The sequence below is a fragment of the Lygodium microphyllum genome, chromosome 19 (genome assembly GCF_053477565.2).
Source record: "Lygodium microphyllum isolate KBCC chromosome 19, Lygodium_microphyllum_v1.1.10, whole genome shotgun sequence".
NCBI classification, from domain to species: Eukaryota; Viridiplantae; Streptophyta; class Polypodiopsida; order Schizaeales; family Lygodiaceae; genus Lygodium; species Lygodium microphyllum.
In genome coordinates this window covers 131,354,260-131,379,851 of record NC_141153.1, presented here as the reverse complement: position 1 = coordinate 131,379,851, position 25,592 = coordinate 131,354,260, and the positions used below count along the sequence as shown (strand labels likewise).

At 39.7% G+C, this 25,592-nt stretch overlaps 2 protein-coding genes across 3 annotated transcripts; one reads left to right on the top strand and one right to left on the bottom strand.

Annotated features, from left to right (window-relative positions):
* Window positions 1-258: 258 nt before the first annotated feature.
* Window positions 259-19,014, bottom strand: LOC148020390 (uncharacterized). Its single transcript, XM_087700685.1, has 7 exons — window positions 18,799-19,014; window positions 1,453-1,508; window positions 1,193-1,360; window positions 1,029-1,118; window positions 857-942; window positions 662-763; window positions 259-536 (listed from the first exon to the last, which is right to left on the bottom strand). The coding sequence occupies exons 1-5, from the start codon at window positions 19,012-19,014 to the stop codon at window positions 924-926; spliced, it is 549 nt and encodes a 182-aa protein (XP_087556811.1). The 3' UTR covers window positions 259-536; window positions 662-763; window positions 857-923.
* On the top strand, window positions 18,710-21,385 carry LOC148020389 (uncharacterized). 2 transcript variants are annotated; one of them, XM_087700684.1, is made up of 5 exons: window positions 18,710-19,845; window positions 20,022-20,090; window positions 20,191-20,278; window positions 20,371-20,458; window positions 20,638-20,741. In XM_087700684.1, the coding sequence occupies exons 1-5, from the start codon at window positions 19,239-19,241 to the stop codon at window positions 20,671-20,673; spliced, it is 888 nt and encodes a 295-aa protein (XP_087556810.1). In that variant the 5' UTR covers window positions 18,710-19,238; the 3' UTR covers window positions 20,674-20,741. The 2 variants fall into 2 exon arrangements, with proteins under 2 accessions (XP_087556810.1, XP_087556809.1); XM_087700683.1 differs by having other exon boundaries at window positions 18,712-19,845; window positions 20,722-21,385.
* Window positions 21,386-25,592: the final 4,207 nt, after the last annotated feature.

Here is a 25,592-nt window from a genome sequence, read left to right as displayed (position 1 = left end):
TGTATTCCAACTTGACAAGAAACGAGTAAGTTTTCACATCATATTATATCTACTTAGATGTATATCAAGATCTCACTTTCTAACTAACAAACATTTGTAATTTATTTTTTGCAGATATCGAAAAGGAGAGAAAATAAAATACACTGCAATGACATTCAAGAAAAGATATCTTTACTATCAATATAAAATACATGTACAAATTTTGTAGCAGATGTCTATCTGCCATCTCTATGAGATATACAGGGGATGAAGGGCAAATTTCTATATATGAAGGCCTACAAGGCGATATGGCAAAGCTATTTCTTTTTTGGAGAACTATCCTTTCTAGGAGTCCTTTTGCCTTTCTTTGATGTCTTGGGTATAGAAGGTGTTAAAGCTGTGGATTTGCCTTCCGTGGTTATAGGCACCGCATCTCCTTCATGGTGCAAATCCCCACCAATCTCTGTTGTTGGTTGTATACAATTGACCATCATATACTTCAAGAGCTTTGCTCTGATGTACCAAATATGCTCAGATGTATAGCAATCCTTCGAAAACTGTCACACATTTATAGAAAAAAGAGTTTTAGTTCATTATTGTTCTTACTATAGACTATATTTTTATCATCAATGGACTATTTGCAATTAATATCTATCTTAAAGTTTAGCATCTTTCATATTACCTTTACATGTTTATCATCATTAAGATAAACAAAGTTAACCATTCTTCTAGCATTTGCAATCACCCTCCAGCCACAAGAATGGCTATCATCCTGATGGGGACACTGCAACCACCAACACAAAGTAAAACTATAAAGAGGACGAATGGTAGTTCATAGAATAAACTCATGTTTCAATTATTTTAATGAATAACTTACCGCAACTTGTCTATATTGCATTGTTGCAAGCAAATCAGATGGCATAGGGGGTCTTTTCTCTAGCTCTTCAATTAATCTTTTGGCACCTTTGTATATAAAATATGTTGAAATTTAGAGTACTTACAAAAAAAAGAATTGAAATATCAAGGAGCCCTTGGATAATATAACTTACAATTTAGCATTTCCATGGCTTCCTTTCATAGAGTTGATTAAAAAGCATTGCTTATCCACAAGGTCTATTGCAATCAAGCTCCAATGAGAACTAAAAGCAATCATATCTCAACAAATTAGTAGGATAAAATCTCAAAAACTCTAATAGAATATTAAATCACTTACTTTTCATTATATGGAATTATAAGCGGCTCCAAAGTATCGAAGTCAATCAAATTGAGCCAGTGCTCAATAAAACTTGCATCAAGCTCATTCCTCATAAAGAATGAGATAGATGGATCAAAAACCTCAATTTTTTGTTGTATATCCAAAGGAAACTCATGCATTATACACCTAGAAAAGGCATAGAAATAGTGAGTATAAACAAGAAAAATCTTATTGCTAAAAAAATATCAAAAAGTATAAGTAATTATGGATGGACATACCTTAGGCCAGCAAGAATAAGACTGTCATTTACTTCTCTTCTTTTATCCTTAAGAATCTGAACACATGCAGCATCAAAGGAGATAACCTCAGTTCTTTTGCCTAAGTCACCAGGTAAGAAACAAAACACACTGAATCCTTTTGGATTAGTTGCTTCAAGAAGGGTGGCTAGCTCATTTTCAAAGGACTCTAGTTGCTCTATTTCCCTTTCTTCAACCCTTTGCATCCTATACTCTCTCCATTTATCTGCTTGTTCCTTTTTAGCCTTCTCCTCTTTTTCATGTTGCCTTGTATCCTTCTCATGGGTGACATCCTCAACCCTGATACCAGAATCATCTTTCTTTCTTCTAGCTGGGGGCACATTAAGGATATTAAATGTCTTCATATCAGTGAGGGGAATTGGCTCAAGGACCTTTGAAAATCTATATCTTAGCCTCCTAAGAATTACCATGTCCTTGTCCATGAGTGTGAGCCTATGAGCATGAGCAGCACAAATGTAGGCATCTTGGAAAAACTCAATTAGAAAATCCTCTGTGGCTTCTTGTATACAATTAAGAGCTGTTCTTGTCCATCTGAAACTATCCAAACTATATCTGTCACAAATTTCCCTGACAAGCCTCTGAAAAGACAACTTTGGAATTGCATTGTCAAGAGCATTTACTGCCTTCCTAATCTCCCTTAGACACCTGACATTTTGAGAAAACCTTCTCCTTGGCTTTGACTTTCTAGAGAGCTTCTGAGGCTTTGAAGACTGATGAATCTTTGATGCTAAATCCCTAGGATCAATCTTCTCTTTTCTTGCTGTTGCCTTAGTCCTAGCCATCTGCCAAAAAAACATATGTTACTTCTTCTCCAGCATGTAAAGCAAAACGTGAGTCCCAGACAAGAGTTATCTATGCTGCATGGCGTTTTCTCGTATCAGCTGAATTTTTCTGGAGCTGTCTAGTGAAACGTGAGTGTCAAGCAAGGCGCCTCCTTGCAGCTGCTTCTTTTCACGTTTCACCGGACTTGTTGTCCATTGTGTCCAGTGAAACACGAATTTAAGCCAGGAAACCTGGTTGAAGTACCTTATTTTCGCGTTTCACCGGACAACTCATGAATAGCATAAAAATTGACAAAACCAAGAAAAAAGAGCTTTGATCCAAGGAAAGCTTTTAAGATTACTTAAAATATCCATAGAATTAGGGAGGAAAGAAACAGGCACCGAGAGCATGGAATGCTCAGATAAGTAATTATTTACAGCAGCATGGATTTCAGATAGCTCATGCAGATCACAGTAAGATTTCCTTAAATATCCACAATATTAAGGAATGCTTTCACTGTGGAAAAAATTCTTTTGTAGTGGTCATGAGCCAATAATAACATAAAGGATTAAGGAAAAATATCAAAACAATGCATTGAATGGAGCTTGTTATTGAAAAGCAAGATGCAGAAACCATACCTTCTTTTTAGCTTGTTCTTCACAATCTCAGCCTAAAGATGACAATATGCTTGAAGGTTTGCTTTGTTGGGGAAGCAGTGAAATGCTTGGAGATTGGAAGGAAATGCTTGGAGACTGGAAGGAACACCAAAAACAAAGATGGAGTAGCGATGAAATACGATGAAAGCTGAAGGCGGTGAATTTGCATGGACTCAACGTTCTTCGCAAAGTGTTAATAACACACATGTGACGTACTCTCGCTTATCAGAATTTTTTATTTACTTAGAAAAGGGTTATTTAACACACGTGTAACGTATTTTTGGAAAAAGAGAATGCGCACGTCTTCTGAGGAGTTTATTACGCTGTGTTAAGTCAGACACGTGTACATGTATTTTTCCATTATTACACAAACTTTTTCGTTGGAACTATCACCACATGCTTAACGGTCGATATAAAAGTATTTCAAACCCATTTCTCCGACATTGTCTTCTTCTCTGCCAAAATTTCGTCTCGACTTCCCTTCAAGGTCCTTGCATCCTGTGTGGAGAGCAGTTCAACAATCTTTGATAGGTAACAATTTTTTTTATTACAAGCATTTTAACAAAATAAATTTGATTAATATAGAAAGAATGTTTTATAACACTTAAACAATTAAAGATGTTATGTGCTTTCTATCTTTCAAAAGCAGCATAGCTTTTTTAAAAATGATTATATCATCAATTTGTGTGTTTCCATAGAATTTATTTATTGTTCATGTTTCTTTTCTTCATTTGCAATTTTTGACAAGTAAAATGCGAGACAACGTCTCTGTTGATGATATTTTGCTTAGTATCGCGTTTCACCGGCCACATTTTAGAATAATTTTTGTCTTCAAGCTAGTGTCCGATGAAACGCGATTCCTTCACAGGCATTTGCCTTACACACTTGAATTTTCGCGTTTCACCGGTCAACTAAAAAAATTCTCATGTTTTGATTTTTTTGTCTTGGAAAATCAATTTTGGGGCCTCTTTCCATGATATCATCTTGTTTTATTGGATATTGGTTCTTTTGTGCTTTTTTTTTCCAGGGATAAATATTTTTCTGGTCAAAATGACAAAGAGGAAGCTATCTCTGGAAGGAATGGATGAGGAGGAGATAATTGAGACATCTGATGATAGGCTCTTTGATTTTTTACACATCACTGGAAATTCTTCCAAGTTTTGCTATATCAGGGAAATTTTCAATGTTCCTTTTGATTTGAAGGAGTTATTGGAGGATCTTGATGATAAACTTAAGGAGTACATATGTTTTTATGATAGACATGTGCAAGGTTTGGAAGTCAATGGATTTGTTCATTATAGTGATGTCATGGGAGCCACCAATACATCCACGTCAACTTTGCTCGGCAGGTTCAACCTCATTGATGAGGAATTCAGAAAGAAAGAAACATGTTGCCCTTTCCACAGGTATCAACACCAATGCCTTCTAATCCACAAGGACGTTGGATTTATTGTGTATCTTCAATACATGGAAAATTCTTCTCCAGATATAGACCAACAGAGAAAGCTAGAGGATATTGCAAGTATGGATAAGGAGGTCGAAGAGAAGGAGGAGATGTTCCAAGAAGATGTTGAGAATCAACTTGTCCAAGGTTTTGATGTAGGTTTATTCAAGAGTGACAATATCACAATGGTGGAAGAAAAGTAGATTGAGCCAAGTGCACAGGTTGATGAAGAAGGTCCTCTTGCCTGTGTTCCAACATTTCCCACTTATCTTATCAACAAGAAGAGATATGTGTTGCTAAATGATATTTAACATCTTTTTGATCTTAGAGAAGATTATTGCTTAGCAATCCTTGCAGGTTGGGGCAAAAATGACATGAATTTTATAGGTTATGAACAAGAACCACTAGCAAGTCTTGATGTTGAGGGAGAGAATTTCCAAGATAGCTCTATAGCCTTACATACATGTATTAATCAGATCATAGAATACGAAAAGGGGGGGCTACCTACAGAAGAAGAGTTCTTGCAGGTCCAGAAGAAACTTCATATTGATGATGTAGGGTATGAAGAGAGATTGAAGTCTCCATCAAATGAGAAGCCCAAGAGTTCAATAAATCTTTATGATGATAGTCTTCTTGAAGAAGATGAACACCCTAAGGTATGAAATATAATTCGAAGTTACCCATTGAGTTTATGTTAGACTTTATTATGCATTATAGATAAATATCTTATATCTTGTACTGTTGTGGTTTGTTCTATAGATTGAGATTGAAGATCTGGACAACTTTCTTGAAAGGGCCAAGGGCTCTAGGCCAATGAAGCTTGGAAAAAATCAAAGGCTTGGCCATTATATTGGAAACTTAAACAATCAAACAATTGTAATATATCATAGTAGATTGTCAAGCTCTCCAAGTCTACCAATGATGGCTTTGAGAGCTATCTCAAAGGTTATTGGATCTCAAGTTTTCAGCAGAGGTTTGGACAAGATCATTTTGGTGGAGAAGAAAGAAGCCATAAGAGTTTTTGGCTTTATGCCTGGATACAGTGGATCTAGAGCTGGATATTTTGGAGTTCTTGGCTCCTATTTGCTCTCTTATGTAGGAGATAGTAAGAATTTGAAGCTTCTTCCAGGCTATTGGAAACAAGAGTTTTTGAAATACAGAGGTCTTATTGAGTGGGATGAAACAAAAGATTCCTCTAGAGGCCTTGTCGAGCTACTTGAAACCAAGGACTCCACTGAAGGCTCTGTTGAGGTGCCTGAAACTAAGGACTCTTCTGCAACACAATCAGACTAGAAGATGCCAAAGATTAAGGGTTTCTTGAAACCCATCTTTTCCCAACTCTTTGTTTGGTTTATAACCATTCTGTAAATCTTTGCTTTGCGCAAGAATTTAAATATCTATCTTTTCTTCTTTGGGTAACAATTTGTATAGTCCTTGCTAAAGATGATGTATTGCTTGATGTGGTTGTATCTTTAAGCTTGAATTTATGCCAAATTTGTCGATAGAACCATTGAAAGACCTCTAATAAACTGTTGGCTTTGTGTCTTCCACCTCCATGTCTTGTATGTCTGAAATATTTTGTTCTTGCTTGATAATGTGATTTTTCCATACCTTGGGTTGACCAGATAGATAGAGATCCATATTGTTTAATAAAGTATGGAGCATGGTTGTATAGAATATGCTGCATAGTCAACAAATAAGGAAAGTTATTAAAAAACATTATATGAGTTCGACAATGAAGAAACAAACATATACAAACTTCTTACCATATAGTGAGTAAAGTTTTGATCACCCCAAGCTTCTGTCATCGCCTTTTTGAAAAGGTTCAATTGGTTTTTAAAGTCTTTGAGATCATCGTCATTCCATTCAGTCTTATCACAATAAAAAAACACTTTGTCTAGTGTTTCCCAAACTTTAGCTTTTCTATTTCGAGCTTGTCCATTATCAGTGTGATCCTTAACTGCATTATGTAGGGATTTCCACTGATTAAATTTAATAGTTGAGCCACCATTTCTCGAGTTTATCTTGCCAAGTCTCCCATGAAAGCCTAGAAACCTTCTAGCCTTCACTCCACCAATAGATGGTTTTTTTGGGACACAATTACCATCCTTAGACTTTTGAAGATCTGGTTCAATAACAACATTGCCACCATGCAAACCAATTGCAGAGAGAACTTTTTCAACCTTTGTTATAGCATCTGTTCTAGTTGATAATGGCTTCAACTTCCATGCAAATCCTATATAGAGATGAACAAGCTTTTCGATTATCCTGCAAAGTGCATGAAGTGTACAAATATGGGCATTCGCTAAAGGAATGTCCAAGACTGGTTTAAATTGTGGATCCTTATTGTGCCTAGAGGGAGCTCTATTCCAATTGCTTGAGTTTAACTCTACAGCTGGTGACATGCAGTATAAGCAAGGAGATCTCGAGTTAGCTCCCTTTGATACATTATACATACATTTGAGTGTCTTTAGGTCACCAGCTATGTGCCACTCAATCATGTAGTTCCCTAATCCTTCAACAAATAGCTCTTCTCCTGCTTGTTGCCTTTGAATAACATTAGGTATTGATGTTTGATGAAAAACCCAATATAGTATATCAAAATTCTCAGTATCTACCTCAAATGCTCCTAGCCACCAGATGTTATATTCAGATTGAACACTAAATGATGTTGAGTGATTGCAATGACTTGACGAAAGTGCTCTATTCATCAAGGTGATAGAGATTCTCTCCAATTTTTTACATTTCAGAATCTCACTTTCATCAAGTTTAATCACAAATCTAGCCACTCCCTGTGCCTCAGCTACTGACAAGTCATAAAATTTGATCATTAAGCATTGTAGGGTGGGCAAGTCAAGGAAAATATTGTTAAATTCATTGAATGTAACCTCCTTTTTCTTGCCCTTGAAGCTAGCCTTGATATAAAAAGGCTCACCTAGAATCTCCATCACTTTGTTATTAACTCTCTGTCTGATAGTCCTAACCACAAATGGTTTCGGAAGTATGCAATTGTGTACCTGTCCTTGCTTCATATTTGATTGTAAAAGTTGGAAAAGTTGCATATAAGCATCTCGACTGATAGCAATACTATCCAGTGTCTTCTGTACTAACTCAGAATCCAAAGAATGATCCTTCACAAATGACTCCAAGCATTGTTTCTTTGCCTTTTTAAATTTCTTCTTCTCCAAAATATCCTTTGAAACCACTGAAGGAAGAAGATGATAATAAAACTGAGCTGCTTTTAAAGAATCTCTTTCACTTGCATTTGGTTGTAGAAGAGATCTAAGCAAAATTAACATCACAAATCAATGCAAGTAGTTTAAATAAAGCCATATTTAAGATTTTTCAAGTGAAAAAAAATATACCTTGCTGCTTGGATTCTTTTACCACAGCCTCCTCCTCCTCGTTTGAGATTCTCAATATTTTTAAGAGCTCTTTGTCGATTTCGAAGGCCTAATAAAGTTTGCTTTTGTTGATAAGCTTTGATACGCTTTTCCAATGAATGAATTTTTTGTTGACAATCCTCTAGCTTCTGCAACAACTCTATATTGTGTTTCATCAAAAGATGATTCTCTAGTCCAAGGATATCCTTTTCTGCAACAAGATTAAGTGTATAACCTAAAAATCCATTGTAACCATCACCAATAAACCTCATTAATGACGAGCTATTATAGAAAGGAGGAGTGCTATTTCTGCTAGGATCTTTGGGATATAGCTTTCCATCTAACCAAAGATCAATATTCTTCTTTCCTTCAAACCTCAATATATGTTTCATAGACTCTGTAACCGTGATAGATTTTGTTCTCTTTCTTATCGGTTCATACTCACTGTCCAACTCAATATGAAGATGATAGAGAGGTCTTTTATGAGAGCTACAGAGATCATTAGATGATTGATCCATAGCTGAGTTACAGAGATCATTGGGTGATTGATCCATAGCTAAGGATATGATTAGAAGCAAGAATGAAAACAAAGAAGAGACTAATAAGAAGGAGAAAAAAAGAAGAGAGAAACGATGGAGAAACGATGGAGGGAGGCAATCGAGTATCCACCAAAATTTAAATTGAATATTACTTTTCACTTTAATGAGGAGAGGTAAGATCTTCATTATGACAACCTTGCCAACTTTATGGCGACCTAGATTTCTAGGTTTGATGTGACCATGAGAATATCACGACAATGACTTATTAACGAATTTTGATATTTAACTTACCAAAATATAAACCTTTTAAAAATTCTATAAAATGATTTTATTTCGTAAATTATTTTCTCTCTCTAGGATCTCTTACAGGGCATTTTCGAGACCTCAAAACTCCCCTAATGTGGAGCCACCCTCAATAACCCAAATTAGCACTGGACACATGAATTAGACTACGAAGTTACCCTTAGATACGCCACTGTCTAGTCCACTACCCCTCAAACCATCACTGTCTAGCTCAATTCCACCCCAACCACTAGTAGGCCTTAGGCCTTTCTACGAGCAACCTTGCTGAGAATACAGGAGATGACTTGGTGACTTGAATCAAGCTCTTGGATAACACCTTTACCACATTCACTAGGAGCTATGAAAGACTTGACCTCGGCTTGCTTGATGAACCCCTTGCCTCTGATGCTCGTTCCTTATCTTGCACTTGGTAAGAATACGAATTCATGACTGTAAAATTCCCCAAGGTCGCAAAGGATTTGATCGATAATGGTGAAATTTTGAAAGAGCACACGCTCATCAGATGGCTAATAACATCATACCACAAGCCCCCAAAGGCCTGCATCACCTGTTGAGCTTGAGGAACTCACTTGTCTCAATAACTTTGACTCATCGTTCTTACAAGAATGGTGTAACCTATGCCTGCAATGGGAGAAACGGGGTTGCCAAGTAATGACTAATGCTAAGCAGTGATGTGCAATTAAAACAATTGAGTATGACCCAACTTATGTAGCACCAATCTCTTTTAGGGTCTTGGTCATCATTCGAAACAAACACCTAGACAACGCCCACCCTTACATTGACTGCATCCTTATGGAAGAGGAGCTACATGTGGCTAGCCGCATTAAATCGGGTGATTTTCTAACTGATGTCCTAACTTACATTACCCAAGTATGCGTTAGCCTCGTAATCTCGATCATCATGCCCACTTGGAATACAACCTTGATTTTTACAATTGGCTTATGCCAAAGCACCATACTACGCTCAAATGCCCTTGCCTCTCCTGTGTCCAATCCTAGGAAGCACCATACTACGCTCAATCTCGATCATCATGCCCACTTGGAATACAACCTTGATTTTTACAATTGGCTTATGCCATAGCACCATACTATGCTCAAATGCCCTTGCCTCTCCTGTGTCCAATCCTAGGAAGGATTCTCATCATTTTTCGAGGGGGGAGAGGGTAAGGTGATTAAGAAAACATTGGCAAGAAGGAAACAAAAAGCCTTAATCAAAGTTAAAAGCAGAAAATAATAAAAAAGGGGTTGGAAAGAAAATGTCAAAAATGTTTTGGAATGAATAGGCTACTGTTAGAAAATTTCATGTCTCTAATTCATCTTATTTATTCTCTTCATGGAAGAAAAATCAATTTTCTGTTTACCGAAAAGCCATACAAGGAATACTAATGTTGGACTATGGTAAATGATAGGTATTCACAATGGTAGGCCAAGATAAATGTGGCAAGCTCCCTTTCACAGAAGAAGAGTAAGGTATGGCCTGAGTGTCGAGACAAGGGGCTTTAGCCATTTCACCTTCAAACACGTGTTGAACCTGGACGAGACCATCCTAGAGGAGTCGGCTGTGAAGCAATTAGTGGAGAAATGTGACCTTCAAAAGTATGTGGAGAAAGTGGAGCAAGCGGTAGACTATGGCATGTGTGCAAAATTCTTGAGGAGCTTTGATGATGCAAGGAACTATGGCATAGTGATAGCCAGGACATTAGAAGAAGAACGTCAAGTGGAGGTATCCTAAGTGCTAAAATGGTGGAGAAGGTCCTAGGTGTTTTGGCCCCCAAGAAAGAAAAACACCATTGAAGAGATGTGTATGCAATGCTGGGTGTGAATAAGAATGATGTGCATACGGTGGATGGGATAAGTCTGGCATATATCCAAAATCCAGAAGTAAGGATGCAAGCAAAGATGGCCCATGCTCTCTTCTCGAGACAGAGGTACAATGCGTTGATGAACAGGATTGGCATGCCACTACTGGAGAGCATAGATGCAGGGTCCCTCGAGGAAGTAGATTGGAATGGGTTTGTCTTGAAAACCATCAAGAACTCGGACGCCATCCTAGCCACAAGCGTAGCACTAGCAACAGGAGAGGAGCCCCCAGCCTCAATGGGTAGGTTAGTGCACAAGAAGCCTACCTCCAAGGCCTCCATAATGAGATTTGGTGGGGTCTTGACAACAATCATTTAGGAAGCAGTGAGGGAGGTAGAAGTAGTTGAGGAAGAAGTGGGAGAGACACCCCATTAGGGACCTCACCCTGACATAGAGCAATCAAGTGAGAGAACCATTAGTGACAAGGGAGAATGGGAGGTGCAGATGACCTAGAAGGAGGCCACGGCACAAGAGAAGAAGAAGGCCACAAAACCCTAACAATAGAGGAGGGAGGAGATGATGAAAGAAGAATGGGTGGAACTAAAAAGAACCCAAAAAGAATCTAAAAGGGCAGAAGAAGAAAGAAGGAGGAAAGAGGAGAAAGAAATGAAGAAGGCGAGAGAGGAATCACAAAAAGCCGAGGAGGAGAGAAAACAGGGAGCAAAAGAAGAGGTTGAGGAGTTAAGGAGAAAGGAGGATGAAGACATGGCAGAGACCATGCACAGGTCTATCAAAGGGACCCATGGTGCTGGAAAGATGAACCCCCTGAGCCCACACGACAGGAAGGTGAGCCTAATGGTAGCATGAGAGTAGCCCCTATTGTTACAGGAAGGGGCAAGGACCCACTACATCCCTTCCCTTCGACTTTCGTGCCTCAAACCACCAACACCACCACCGCCACAACACAAGAGCCAGCACGTGCCATGGACACCACTCAGCTCATGTCCATGATGCAGTTCATGGTCACAAAAGTACAAGAGATAGTGCCAAAGGTAGGAGTCAAAAAGCTGGCTACAGTAGATACTGAGTCAAGGAAAGACCCAAAGTGGAAAAGGTTGGAAGTGGCCACCACCACAGCAACACCTACAATGCCCCCAGCTGTGGATTACGACGCATATGTAGCTAAACTTCTAGCCTAGCTGGAGAAGGCTAAGGAAGAGAAGAAGGTAGCAATGGCAGAACTAGAGACCGAAATAGAATTTTTTATGGCACTAAGGCTAGAGGTGACATGGCAAGCCACGGAACATCAGAAACAAATCCGAAACCTAAAGGAGCAACTCAGTGCCAAAGAAATGGAGCCACAATAGAATGATGATCGCCTAAGGTAGAGGTTGGAAGATGAGGCACAAGACCGGTGAGGATTCGATGGAGAGAATGAAAAGGAAGCGGGAGTTGACAACCAGAGCCTTGAGGTATGGCTTGCAAAGAGAGCACACTCCCAACCGACACATGCATAACCAAGGAGCAACAACACAACTGCTTATGATAGGCCAACCTCTCCACTGATGAGCTCAGGGAACTTGGATTCGAAGAACAAGAGGAGCCCCATCCACCCCTAGTCCACCAACCCATGATGGAACAAGACACTAGACTTCGAGCAGAAATTTGAAGAAGAACCGCAAACCAAAGAGCCCAATTCACCCTTGCCTGACCTACCCCTAGAAGAGCTAGAGGGTGCCCAAGTCCTCGAACGCATCATTACTGCTAGAAGAAGAAGATGGGGAACTTATGGAGAAAGCCCAACAAAGAGTGCAAGCACGGCCATGGTAGCTTCTTGACGAGCCCATGCCACTATGTAAGGATCACCATCTTGTCAATTGGCTGTAGGAGCTAACCATCTGGCAACAACAAGAACTCCAATCCTGACCTTTGAGTTCTCCTTCCTCTACCCACGATCCTTGGAAAGATTCCTACCTTTGAATGTGTTGGAAAGGATCATTTGCCTAGGAAACACTCTAGCGAACCGATGGATTGAGGAGCGGAGCATCATAATCACACAATAATGGAGAGGGGAGCCTGCAAATTATTGGCAGGACAAGGTCTATCAGGTTCCCAAGATCGTCTAAGGCTATGAGGCACAACCAAAGTGGTAGAGGAGGATTTGGGATACTAATTTTGATGCATGGATGGCCCTCTGCGGCATGCCACCTAAGGAACGGAATGATCCTATCTACATGCCCTACCCGTGTAGATATGGAGTAGATTATGAGAGGAATGTGCATGGAAGATATGACTTTCCAAAGATCTACAACGTCAAAATAGAGACTCTTGAGGGATTCATGACTTTCAAGGTAGGGGACTTGGGCCCATCCATCAACTGCTTCCTCAAGGATTTCTCTTCGTGCCCAGATCCTGCATTTATAACTACATGTAACTACCTTAGGACCATTAGATCTTTACTTAAGCAAAAGCCAGCAGCTGAGGAAGCCCACCTTCCCTCACTCTTTTTTGACATTAACTTAGGAATAGATAGCTGGCTAGACTCATGATGGGGCAACCCTCTCTTTTTGTATGAAGATCCTTGAGGACATGAGCCATAGCCACTTTACGAGGTGCAACCATCCTTTCTTGTCAACCATACCTCTTAATGTAAAGGCTAGTATCAAGGAATATATGCAGAGCTGTGCCTTTTTGACTAAGTCCCTACGACCACCTTGAAAATTGTTCAAGGGAGATTAGGGCATAGCTTGAGCACACCCCTGTGTTAGAATGCTAGCTGTAATCATCTAATGCACAAAAAAAAAAAGAAAGAGAAAAGAAAAAGAAAAAGAAAAAAAGGAAGAAACACTGGACCCCTCCCAAAAGCATCTTGAGTTCCACAATCACTGCACCTAGGGTTTCCATACCTAGCCCTATCCCCCACTGCACATGGTTAGGGCACATCAAGGGCAGGACATTCTCCTAGACTTGTCTTCCTAAGTGATGCACCACACATACGATGCACGAATTGGGTCCTCAAGTGTGGGATGCCACCAAGGGCTTGCCCAAGGTTAGACCCATCTCCTAGTTCCACAAGCACATGCACCACACACCGCACAGTAAGGAAGACACACCCCTTAGGAAGTGCACAACTTTGTCTTGCAGGTTAAGATTGTGTCGCATCAAGGAGAGGGCATAACGAAGGAAACCCATCCAACGACATCCTCAACCTCGAGAACAGGTCCACCATCTTTGACTTCCCCAAGAAGGATCCGCCTAACACCATTTTTGATTTCAAGGGTAGATCCACCCCTGGCCAACCTTACGACAGGGGTTTGTCTTAACACCATCGTCAATTTCATAGCAACCAGCTCCCCAGAGGAACTCACTCCAACACCATCTTTGATTTCAAGCATGAATCCCTCCAACACAACCTCAACCAGGGCTTGTATACAAACTCAAAAAGCCACTCAGCTATCCCATCACCACTATCCAACTCACCACCCAGCAGTGCCATGGGACTAGCACTCGGCTAGGAGGGGATAATGTGTACTGTAGAGAAGAGAAAGTGGAAAAAGAGGCATCAAGAGAAAAAGCGCAAGGTAGAAAAAAGGAAAAGGCACCTCACAAGGGAACGGACATGGAAAAAATCCAAAAGCATGGGAACAACTAGTAGGAGTCCAAGGTGCAACCAGGGAAGCTGCAAAAGAGCCAAAAGCGAGAAGACACATCTCTAAATATAAAGGCGCAATCAAAATCTTTGTAAAAGAGCGCCAGGCTCCCTCTTGTGCAATTTGTAACCATGGATGTGCGGTAGGACTAAGATAGGAAGTTAGAGCAAAGGGAAAAAGAGCCTAGGCCACAGCCACGGGGCCATGTAAGAAGGGGATGATCACCCAAGGGAAAGAGGGCATGTATATAAGCCAAAAATTTAATGGAAATCCTCATTCTTGGTGTGTGGCAAAAAGCTTCTTCTTCTTCTTCTCTTCTTCTTGCCTTCTTGTGTGTGCTTGAGTGAGGGAGCGAGTGAGCGTGAGAGAGTGAGGGAGTGAGTGTGTGAGAGTGAGGGATTGAGGAGGAGAAGCTCCCCATCTCCTCTCTTCATCTTCTTCTCTTCTCTTCTGTTCTCTTGTCTCGTGCGGCTATGGAGGATGGAGCTTAATGGAGAGGGATTGAGGTTGCTCGAGCTTGCATTGAGGATCGTGGAGCTACTAGTGTGCATGAGAGAGGAGGATACTCGATCGGGCATCGAGGTAAGCTCACTACACCCCATAGATAGAGAGAGCACGTCGACTATATGAGGGGTAGCCATGGCCGCTCAGCTTGAAATGCTTGACCAATAAGCGGTCCATAGGTCTCAGGGGTTGAGCGAGAGATCTCCCTTCAACAATCTCTTTGAGCATCTCATTACTAGACTTATAGGAAGTAGATTGACTATTTCCTATGCACGCATTGAAGTCTCCTACTAGTAAGACATCCTTGATGCTTGTGAATCTCATGATGTCCTCATAAAGTGAAGCATATGGGGGGCTCTCTCTTCTGGATAATCTAGAGTATATATACTGGGAAAAAGTAATAAACGACAATGTAGATATCCTTAGGTCTGTTTTGTGTGCACTCTAATCCACATGTATCTTGCTTCTGTAACTCTATGTACCACATGGACCACATCTCACAACCCTTCTCTAAAAAAAAAAAGCTATACCAATCGATTCCCCTCATCCCTCTAGGCCTTGTGGGTTGAGGTTGGTATGTACTTTCCCATATACACATACATTAGGTAAGCTACTAGCCACAAACTAGTGTATCTCTATGTACATAGCAATGCTTGATTTCTTGAAAATATCTTTAATGTACCCTACATCAAGTCTCAAAACTTCATTATAGTTCCCAACTATCATACGGAAGGTATCATAAGCTATGCACCATCATGTAGATTAACATTTGTAAATGATCACTCGTCCATCATGATACACAACATACATTTCCTCTTTTCTCACCTCAAGGATGCATGACATGAGCTCTCTCCTATGTGCCACTTGGGCGCAAGAGTAAGATCCTCATGCAATGATATTTTGTCCCCTTTGACTGCTTTCATTGTGTGTTAGGAAGGCTTTCTTCTCATCTATATATGCATATTTTATGACCAGTATCTTCCCTCAACTATCCCATCTTTATCAATGTATCATCATGCATCCATAATAGGCACCTCTATTGTCCCCATTTTATTGCATGATGACATTGCATCCTCATGTGGGGTGCTTTATATATACTCCATGCCAAAGCATAGAGATTGATAAGAAGATGAACATAAGAACTCAAAATGAATGGGAAAAATAATTTATTTAAAGAGAAGCATGAGATGTATAGTACAATACCACTAGGGTACTAGCTCACTAATGACTAGTAACAAGACCTCCAATCTCTTGCTCTTCAAGGATGTAAGATGATGCACTAATATAATAGAGAATGGAGAGAGGTTTTAAATAGGCTTCATCATGAGACCCTAGAAAACACATTAGACCCAAAATGAGCTTTGAACTACCGAAAAGGGCACATAGATAAAGGCCTAATAAAGTATGCTAACACCATTGATGTATACAAGACTAATAGAACTTATGTCTATAACAAAACCTTCACCATAGCTACATTTTAATTTTCACTCACATGCACTAGCAACCATAAGAAGCCACACATTAAAGCTATCACCTTGACCTAGCACGGTTCATAGTAGAAGAATGAAGTTGTGAGAGGCGCTACGCAAAGTAATTGTGCAACCTAATGAGAGGAAATAACTTGCACAAGGATGATTTCAAAACCCTACTAAGGGCTCATTTATAGGGGGGCTTGCCCTAAAGAGCAATAACCATTACATTGCATACCTATTCCTTATTAGATATATGTATTTCAGAAGGACTAGGTATGCAATATAATAGGTACCCACCACCCTACTTCCCCTCTCTTGTGTCCAATTGGTCATCCAATCTTTTGTAGAAGGATTATTTAGTTCACTTGTGATGTATAAAAATACTAATAGATCTTTTGTTTATAACAAAATCTTCACCATGGGCAAATTTTAATTTTCACTCACATGCACTAGGCAAACATAAGAAGCCACACATTAAAGTTGTCAAACCTTAATGAGAGGAAAGAGTTTGCACGAGTAGGGTTTCATAACCTTATCAAGGGCTTAGTTATAGGGGGACTTGCCCTAAAAAGCAACAACCATTATATTGCATACTTATGCCTTATTGCATGCATCTATTTCAAAAGGAGTAACCCTTTCTTATGCCACATTGGTCATGTGAGATTTTATTGAAGGATCATGTGCTTCACCCAGTAGAAATAAATAAGCAAATGTATTGTTTCAAATACCTTAATCACTCTCAAGCTAACACATAAGACTAGAAAAGATAATCAAGTAAAAGAGAAAAATGATTAATTGCAATTTTTTTTAATACTCATTATCAATTTAAAAGCAAATGATAAAGCTATTCACAAGTAATTTACATATTTTAGAAAATAATCAAATCATCAATAAACAAATTAAAAACTAACTTAAAAGGCTACTATAAATTCCAAACCATTAATACATTATCAACATGATACCAAATTACATTTGAGGAAGCAGAATGTAGAATAACTACATGAAAAGGAGCAATGGATCAAATGGGATTCCCTCTCTCTAATTTAATTTTCACTTGCAACCATCATAGAGTTCAAAGCAATAGGATGAGATAGCCTCAAGGGGAAATCAAAATGATTGCAAAAGCTTATTTGAGGAAAGGAGCAAATTGTTGCAAGAGTCCATCATCAATGGCAACAATGGAGAACTACATGAGGATATGAGACAAGTAGATGAGTGCAATGAGCCATCCTTTTGGCAATGACAAGGTTGAGAAAGGAGAGGAGCATAAAAAAGGTAAGGAAAAGAGGAGGAGATGAAGATTTAATGACCCTAAAAATTTTCTTATAAAGTGAAGCACCTACTAGATTGGACACCCACCACCTTGCTTCCCCACTCCATTGTCAAAAAGAGAGGACACTTTTAGAACATGTTCCCACAATGCTTGCATAGGGACCATTGAGTTTGCTGCACATGTCAAAAACGATAAATGTATCTATGGACAAGAATTGATGGGATTGTCGATTTCATTGATGTCTAGAAGGATGGTAGGATGGCTCGAGTGAGGGGCTTGTAAGATATGGGAGCCCTATCTTGTATCATCCCATCCTCAAAGTTGCATCCAATGTGATGTGGCTCTTAGCCTCTAACCAAAGAATAAGAGGCCTCAATCCTCAAAGATCTTTCAAGCCCTTCATGGAAGTAGCTTTGGTGTTGTAAGTGACATGAGAGTATGTTGTGCACTCCTTGATCATCCCCCTAAGCCTATTGACCAAATGAAAAAAGAAGTGCCCACTTGCTAGCTTTGTCACATGGAAAAGAAGGCTTAAAAGGGTCTAGACTGCCTCCCCCTCGTTCAGATTAAGTGTGTTCCAATGGTGCTTAAGGAAGCTCCCTCTTCAGGTGAGGGTATCTAAATGGCTAGCAACCTCACCTCTATGTCCATTTTGTGCGCGTGTAGAAGAAATAGAGAAACACTTGTTCTGGGAGTGCCTACATGTGGTGCTTGTTTGGAGTGCCATTAAAAGATGGTTGAAAGAATCCGATCTAAAGGACCAATTTGGCATGACTGTGGTCTTTTTCGTAGATTGTGGCCAATTAGACGAAGGCAATTGGAGGTTGAGAAACTTGGTTGCTGTGGTTACCTTTAAGTTCATACGATCAAAGAGAAACTTATGCTTGTTTGGGCAAAGGTGTGAAGGAGAAGCTTGATGTATGGATAAGCCAATTAAAAAAAGAGGTCCTGGTTGTCTTAGGATCCTTACAATCTTAATTTTGGCTATACAAGCTTTTCTTCAAAAAGCTTAGTGTATAGGCCTAGGGCCTTGCTACATCTTTAACATGTTGCAACTACCTTGTCTACCGGTATAAAACTCACATTACGAAAAAAGAATAAAACAAAATGGCGAAGGAAATGTCATAGGAGTTTCAAAAAGTAAAAATAAAATAATGCGGAGGTAATATTAATGTAAAGATATGTACATCGGCCGAAAAAGGCAAGGAGTCAACTATGTGAAACAATTACTGCTTTTTAACAAAAAAAACTCGAAGTAAGCGTAAGCCTTAAAAGGTAGACTTCTTCTTCCCTAGACCCTTAAAGAAATGCCATGGGAGTTTTCGTATTTAAACGTGTGTAATACTACTAACTATATGTATTATGGGCTTGATAAAACACTCTCAAATTTTGCAGTTGTCAACGTCGCCTACGACAAAGGCTGGCAAATCAACAAAAAAGAAGGATGAAGGGAAGGAAGGAGAATCGGAAAAAGAAGCCTTTCCAAAACACAACCGCCCGCTCGCTCTCGCTCTGGCGTTACCTGGAAGAGGCCTAACAACGTTGTCCAATGTTCTTGGTCTTCCATTCTTCCTGCATCCCAAGACCACCCCGCATCTCGCACCACGTGATGCGATGTGCAGGAGTTGCTTCTTCCTCCCATCATGCACCATTGACGTAAAGCCCGATCCCTGCACAGACAAAGGACGGAAGAGACGAAAAGAAAGAAAGGGAGCATCATCGTGTGTGCTCCTGGCATCACAGAAGAGGTACGTACAAACGAAGGAAGGAACCGCTTCCTTGCGGTGGTTTTCAGATCGGTACCTCATCCTTGCAGCCTGTACGCTCGCCAAAGAGAAGAAGGCAGGCTTTGACACAATCTTTACCAGCACAGTCTAGCCTGCCTTGCCATGGCCGTGCCCCCTTGCAGTAGCATCCCCTATTGGACTGGCGCAATGTGAACGTAGCAGAAGTATCTGCATCATGACCATCAGCGTATCTGTTTTGTCTCACGCCTTCTTCACAGAAAAGGGAGTTTCGAGAGGAGGAGGAGGAGGAGGAGACCTGTGCTCGCCGTCGCCGAGGGGCACGGCACATGAACGGCAAGAAGAGAATGCCGCAGATCATGGCTACAAGGCAGATGCCTTGGCGGCGGAGAGTGTGGAGAGTACTGCTCAAGATCAGCCGATGATTCCAATGGTGGCCACGGCAGCCGCGAAAGAGACAGCTAGCGGCAAGGCCGGGAAGAAGAGGGGAAACAGGAAGCGAGGCGCAAGAGGGAGGCACAATGTGGCCGAGAAAGAGGCCAAACTCTCCATCGTTCTGCCTGATAATAATGCGGCCATGGCAGCTAGTGCAGCTAGCGCTGCTTGTCCTTACAACTCCTCGACTACTGCCGCAGGATCTCCGTTTGGCGTAGCGGAGGTCCTGATGCGGGACATTCGAGAGGAATGCTCTGCTGCTCTGGGTATCGTCAAGGATGACCTGGAACTCTTCGGCCTGTGCCATCTCCCTCGCTCATCCGACCGAGTAAGGCTTCTCAAGGACAAATCCGGCATCATGCATGTTGGAGTCATGGTGCGCAATTCAGGTCTGAGGTGCAACAATACTAGCTTTATATTATCTGTGTCCTATTTTGCCGATCGAAATGCATTATCTCCGTGATCGATGCTTTGCTGCGTCCAAGGCCATTCATTAGACACGCGCCTCATGCGCCATTCATTCTGAGAGTACTGCTGAAATCGATCGGTGTGTTCTTCCTTGCAGATTTGAGCCTTCGGACCATGGAAGAACTTCTCGTCAACAAGAACAAGGCAGAGCAGGAGGCCGAGAGCTGTAAGGCCGTGAATTACATTTCGACATTTACACCGTTTCAATCAATCTCCTGCCTGTTGTGCCCTTCTTGCCTCATATGAACTCAAAAACTAATCCGCAGGCCGTCTTCAAATGAGCGAGAAAACTGATGATCTGTGCAACCTCAAGTCCAAGTACGATAAACTCGCTGAGGAGGTTCTGCGTCTTAGGTATATTTTGCCTCTCCCTCCTCATAAAACAAATCAGCTGCAAATCATCACATCACAGCTGAGTAGTATAATATGGTTGTATCAATTTGCAGGACCATGGTGGACCGTGCCAACCACTTGAGAAAAGAAAGTGAAAAGGCAACCGAGATATTAAGAATGGAGTTCGAGAAACTTGTCAAGGTATGGCTCAGCCAGCTTCTTTTGTATATTGCTGATGTCAATTTTCTCGACATTGCCAGTTCACCTTTTGCCATACTTCTTTGTCTGATGTCTCACAGCTTGCTTGTATATTGATGTCGATTTTTGCAACTTGCCAAAACGCAATCGAGTTTTCCATAATTCTTTCTCTGCTGTCTCAGAGTTCGCGCATATATAACTTGACAACGGTTTTCTGAGTAAGCATTGTCTAGTGGCTTAGCCGTATTTATTTGTCTGGTTCTCAGAGCTTGTTCATGGAGGGCGCAGGATGCCACGAACAGAGCTTGCCAGATGATGAGGATGCCTTGTGATGGAATGGTACCCTCTGGCATTGAACATATAAAGTTTCTTTACCACAATTGATCGATGACGTCCCCCGTGATTGAGAGCAGGGGAACCACTGCTCGCTCAAGTTAACTCATCGGATAGGTCCCGTGGCATACCTCTCCATGGTCCAATTTATCTCCTTCGATTATTTATGTGTTGTAACGGAAGTCTGCCCAAGCTTGAAAGTGTAGTTCTAAGCTTTAGTGGTTACATTCTTAGAAGCTCACAAGAGAGTAGATTCTTGGAAATTTATCTGACTATAATGCGTGTTAATAGTAGTGTAGTTACAATACAAAATTATTCCATAACTCAAAGTCATTGTATCATCACCAAGGGTTGTTAACCATAACCCGCTTTTTAAGACGCCAACTTTAAGACCTTCCAAGGTCTATAGAAGCCATCTTGGGTCTTGGGGAAAAAAAGCCCATGCTAGCTCTCTCATCTTTTATGCCTTGGACTTCAATTTTTTTTCTAAAGTTTGTTCTTTGGCTATTTCAAGTTTCAAGCTCTAAAGAAGGTCCCATGACATAAAAGTTGTTGTTCACAAAAACTTGTACTACTAACAAGATTTCCTCTAACTTGCAACCAAATTTTTGTTCAATTAGTAGGTGTGCATGCCTATGGCATAGAATGCTTATCTTGGTTTGAGAATAGATTGAGCCAAATCTATGGCTCATCCTCCTTAAAAGTAATCTTTTTTTTTTTTTTGGCATTTTGTCCTTGCCATGAGTGTTAAGTGGGTCCTTGCTCACGATACAGCTAGTGCTATTTAGTGTTGTTAAAGACTTGCACCATTAACATTCACTTTATGTATGCAACATTAGTGTTTAGTTGCATGGGTTAGGCTGAACAATGATTGATGCGTAGATAAATACTAACTAAGATAGATTTGTGATCGAAGTCATCCTTAAGAATAATCAAAATCATTTTGCCATTGTGTATTTGTCATGAGTTTTGGATGGGGCTTAAGAAGTCCATTTACAAGTCTCACTTCAAGAATAAACAAAATTAGTTCTTTGTTGTGTACTTGTCATGAGTGTTAGATGGTGTCCAATGAGTAAATTTACAAGCTTGCCTTCAATCTGGTTGTATTAGTTAGACCCCTTTATCCATCCTTGGAACAAGTTGTTCATTGACTTATAAGACCTTGAATAATAGCTTTCAATAATGTCTATCAAAGTATACTTTTAACATTTGCAAATAATAGATAACAAATTTTTTATAAACAAATTCTCTCAACATGAACTTTTATACATAAAGTATTCATATAACTTTTATTAGGCACTCCACACCTAGGCTACACATAGGACAACACTAGGCTAATGCTTCATTTTGCAGAGGTTAGATAGTTGGAGTTTCGATAGTGCATGGGTAGCAAAGCATCCATGCAGGCATATGTAAAGGGTGTGGATGGCCAGACATGCAATTATGGCTGAGCAATAGACAATAAAAACACTATCTATAACTTGACATTGTGAAGTGAATAAGTGTCGATATATGAGATTGGCCTTGACTAGATGTCCAACTCAATGGAAAATTTTCATAATACACGATCAAGCAATAAAAAACAAAATCACAACCATGCTAATGCCTCTATAACTAGTGATACATCATCAAAGAACAAGGTCTTAAGTTTTATCATGTCCACTCTATTGAAGCCAAAAAATAAGAATAGGAGGAAAACATTGTGTCTCTCATAGTTAGGGTCGAGTATCCAACAACTAATAACACTTTCACAAAAACCCAATAATAACATACATGAACATAATACCCCTAGCTTCTATGGAAAGCATCAAATGAATGACCTCACATTTTTAGACGATTTTCACATAATTTTTTTAAAGAACATGTAGCTTATTCAATGATTTCACATAGCATAACAATCTTCCAACATCATAACCAAAAGCACATCATTAGACTAGTCCCACTATTGCTTCTCTCTCAACTGGTATCAGAGCAGTGTTTGACATTCATGGGATCTCTTGCTTGTAGCAAGGATTGGAAGGAGTGAAGCTTTGTTGTGAAGGTTGAGGAGTCAATCTTCTTCTTTGAAATTGATGCTTTTTGCTTACACATTGATAGAGGTACTACTCTCATCATTGGGGTCTAGATCGAAGTCAAGCATGTGCTTAAGCCATTGAGGCTCAGTTTGGGGTAACAATAGTCCATTTTGGCATCAATTTGGGTAGTCATTAGTGGTTGGGACTCAAGCAATATAGCTTGGACTTGGATGTTTGAGAAGAGATCTTGATATAAGGTTTTGATATATGCAAGCACATGGCTTCTTAAGCATAGAGGAACTTGTTTTTGGGAAGTAGCAGTTTAGCTTAAGTGGAGAAGTAGGGGGCTTGGAAACTCAGGGCTTAAGCATAGGATTCATGTTTGCTCAACATAAAAAGAGAGATTGAAATCTTGGTTTTGTTAGCTCATTTATGAGGCTTTTGTATCTCCATCTTACATCCAGTTAAAGAAGAGATTGTTTTAGAGCAAAAAGACCTAATAGTGACCATTACGTAAAAAAATTGTGCCATGCTACTTTGTAGGACATATTTTTTTATATAGAAACCTTTTTGTAATGTTCAAATATAGTGGACTAGTTCGCACTTGGTGGCTCTCAGACTACTCTCAACTTCCAATTTCACATAGATTTTGATGGATTTATCAAGTTGAAGGATTTTCCACACTAGATTATGCTCATTTTGTAGAGATTATACGATTGATTATGATTACGAGGGTAATTTGCATGTACTTGGTATTTGGTGACTGTTTTATGCTTAAAAGATAGCCAAAATACTTTGAGAAAGCTTGTAGAAAATAATTTTTCTTTGGGAGTGTTGAAATATCATTTTTGCATTAGTTTTATTATGATTTGATATTTAAATAGCCATTGTTTAGCTTTTTGGGTACTCAAATTGTAGTCTTTTGGTCCATTTTGAGCCTACAATTGGATGTATCTTGTTAGTTTTCCTGTGAAAGTATACTTTTCTCATTGTGGCTTCTTCCTTGAGTTTAGAGAATGCATGATTTAATATTGAAAATATTGATGGAATGAACTTTTATATTGGAAAGAGAAAATATACAATGTATTGGTCCAAAAGAAGCTATTGAAGTCAATCAAACGTAGTGAGATTAAACCTAAGGAGATGGATCCACATGTATGGGTGGAACTGGATGAGCTGACACACTCCACTATTATATTGATACTCTCAAAGTTTCTGTATTTTAATATGAAAAACATAGAAGGTGCATATGGTGTATGGAAAAAGCTTAGTGACTTGTATGATAAGATCGTAGGTTTATTGGCTGAAAAAACTCAGTAGCCTTTGCATGTCTAATAATCTCAATGAGTTCAACAATATTTTTTTCCAATTCATATATTACAAGATTTTATTTCATGATTCAATAATGGCCATGTTCTTATTAGTCACCTTGCTTTAAGAGTTGGGCCACTTCCAAGATTGCCATTAGTAACTCTGTACATGTAGGTGGTCTTATGAGTGCTAATGTTAATAGTAGTTTGCTCATTGAGGATGTGAATAGAAAGAATAATGTAAGGTTAAAGAACTCCATTGCATTTATGGTGAAAGGAAGGTCAAATGCTAGGGGAAACTCTTGCGAGAGAGGCACAAGTCAAAAAGCAAGTTGTACAATAAAAATGATGTAGAATGCTTCTTTTGTAACAAGAAGAAATACATAAAAAGTACTGATACAAGTGGAAGAATAAATAGAAGGGAAAAAAGACAAATTAGGATGATGACAAAAAGAAAGAGAAAATCTAGACAAAGATTGAGAACATATAAGCATGTAGTAGTGATGATGGTGATGTTTTGTATGTATCCTCTTTGGGTGATACATTCTTGGTTGCCATGGCTTATTTAATCTCCCTCTCTCTTCTTGTCTCTCTCTATCTTTGTCTCTATCTTCTCTGTCTTTCTCTATCCCTCTCCCATTCCCTCTCTCTTCTTGTCTCTCTCTATCTCTGTCTTTGTATCTCCCTCTCTCCCTCCCTCTCTCCACATCTTTGGTATTTTAAAATACTTACAACTCAAAAGGGGGCATCATCGACCCCTTCTAGGCTTGAAGATATTTTAAAGATATATATGTATGTATGTCATAGTAGCAAAGGCCTTTTATTACCCATTGGGGCTAAAAGATGGTTGAGCATAGAATTGTAGCTTTTGTGTGTGTGTGTGTGTGTACATACATACATACGTACATACATACAGACATACATACATATAGCAAAGGCTTCTTATCACCAAGTGCTCAAACATAATAACATGATATCTTTAAGCATAGAAAAACAAGAATATATTTTTGAAAAACTATACTTTATATCTCTCTCTCTTCACAAATTGCCACTAGTTCATTTACATGTCTAAGCCCTTCTTTGAGGTGTTTTTCTTAGCTCATGTGTTTAATGCATGCACATCATTTTTAGCTCATGCAAAAACAAGAAAGAGATGTACTCTATGTGGATGATATGCTGATAGTAGGGAAAGCTCATGATGAGCTAGATGCTCTTAAATCTCAGCTGAAGAAGAGCTTTGAGATGAAGGATTTGGGACAGGCCTCTCACATACTTGGTATGCGCATTAGACGCGACAGGCATCAGGGACTCCTCTACTTGTCACAGAGGGAGTATATTCATAAAGTCCTTGAGCGCTTCCGCATGCAGTACGTAAAGCCTATTGGCTTTCCATTGCCTTCTTATGTGAAGGTATCACAGGCCGATTATCTGCAGACAGATGAGCAGAGGGCCGAGATGGCCCAGATCCCTTATGCTTCA

Bases quoted from the DNA above. Each gene is read 5' to 3' on its own strand.
- LOC148020390 (XM_087700685.1), bottom strand. From the start codon at position 19,014: ATGCCAGGAGCACACACGATGATGCTCCCTTTCTTTCTTTTCGTCTCT. The intron at 1,361-1,452 runs GTATGTCCATCC...TGCCTTTTCTAG, and splicing joins CTTATTCTTGCTGGCCTAAG to GTGTATAATGCATGAGTTTC. The intron at 1,119-1,192 runs GTAAGTGATTTA...GATTGCTTTTAG, and splicing joins ATAATTCCATATAATGAAAA to TTCTCATTGGAGCTTGATTG.
- LOC148020389 (XM_087700683.1), top strand. From the start codon at position 19,239: ATGACCATCAGCGTATCTGTTTTGTCTCACGCCTTCTTCACAGAAAAG. The intron at 20,091-20,190 runs GTAAGGCCGTGA...ACTAATCCGCAG, and splicing joins AGAGCAGGAGGCCGAGAGCT to GCCGTCTTCAAATGAGCGAG. The intron at 20,459-20,721 runs GTATGGCTCAGC...TCTGGTTCTCAG, and splicing joins AGTTCGAGAAACTTGTCAAG to AGCTTGTTCATGGAGGGCGC.